Below are 653 nucleotides of genomic sequence, written 5' to 3'. Positions count from 1 at the left end.
TTTGTCCTCCGGTTTTAGGAAAAGGTTCTCCTGTGTTGGTTTTTTTTTTCTTGTTTTGTTTTTGTTGGTATTTTTTTGCAGTGACATGAAGAAAAACCAGAATAGGGAAAATGTTTACCATCTGCCTCAGTAAATAATAACTATCAATATTACATATTTTCATTAATTTAAAAAAAAAAAAATAAAACCTATTGGAGGCATGAGGAGGGCATCATTTGGTGAACAGCCAAAAGACCACCCTCTTCCCCGACCTCCCCAATGCACACGAGGAAAAAAAATAAACCAAGAAAAAGGACTGGTTATGATTCCAGCCATAACAAAAATATATTCTTTGTACTCTACTGTCCCTCAGGTTCATTGTTGGTTTGTTTTTAAAACCACAAACTACTGCTGCAGAGTTCAGATGCGTTCCAGGGAAAAATGTTGTTTTAGCTAAGAAAGATTCAAAAAAATTTGTCTTCAGTACAAAAAGTCTTGAGAAAATAAGTTTTTTCTTTTATTTTTTAAATTTTTTTTTGCTCCCAAAATGCTACAATGTGTCTAGTGTATGTCTAGTGTACTCTGTGAAAGGTTTGAATTCAAGTCTGAGTTCTCGGAGCTGAGCCCCAGTTCCGTGGCGCTTGTACCATGGAGGCCTGCCATGCCGGGATTGC

General features: G+C 36.4%; 1 protein-coding gene across 1 annotated transcript in view; it reads right to left on the bottom strand.

The window, feature by feature from the left end:
- Positions 1-113: 113 nt before the first annotated feature.
- EP300 (E1A binding protein p300) overlaps positions 114-653 on the bottom strand; it is a gene marked incomplete at its 5' end in the record, with an annotated part of 31,140 nt that continues 30,600 nt past the window's right edge. Inside the window, one exon of the mRNA XM_010136853.1 lies at positions 114-635. Coding sequence (XP_010135155.1) covers positions 541-635 — 95 coding nt within the window. The remainder of the gene's footprint in view (positions 636-653) is intronic.

Source organism: Buceros rhinoceros, unplaced genomic scaffold (assembly GCF_000710305.1).
Source record: "Buceros rhinoceros silvestris isolate BGI_N320 unplaced genomic scaffold, ASM71030v1 scaffold21795, whole genome shotgun sequence".
Taxonomy (NCBI): domain Eukaryota; kingdom Metazoa; phylum Chordata; class Aves; order Bucerotiformes; family Bucerotidae; genus Buceros; species Buceros rhinoceros.
Note: the sequence above shows the minus strand (reverse complement) of the source record. Positions and strands in the feature narration are given on the sequence as shown.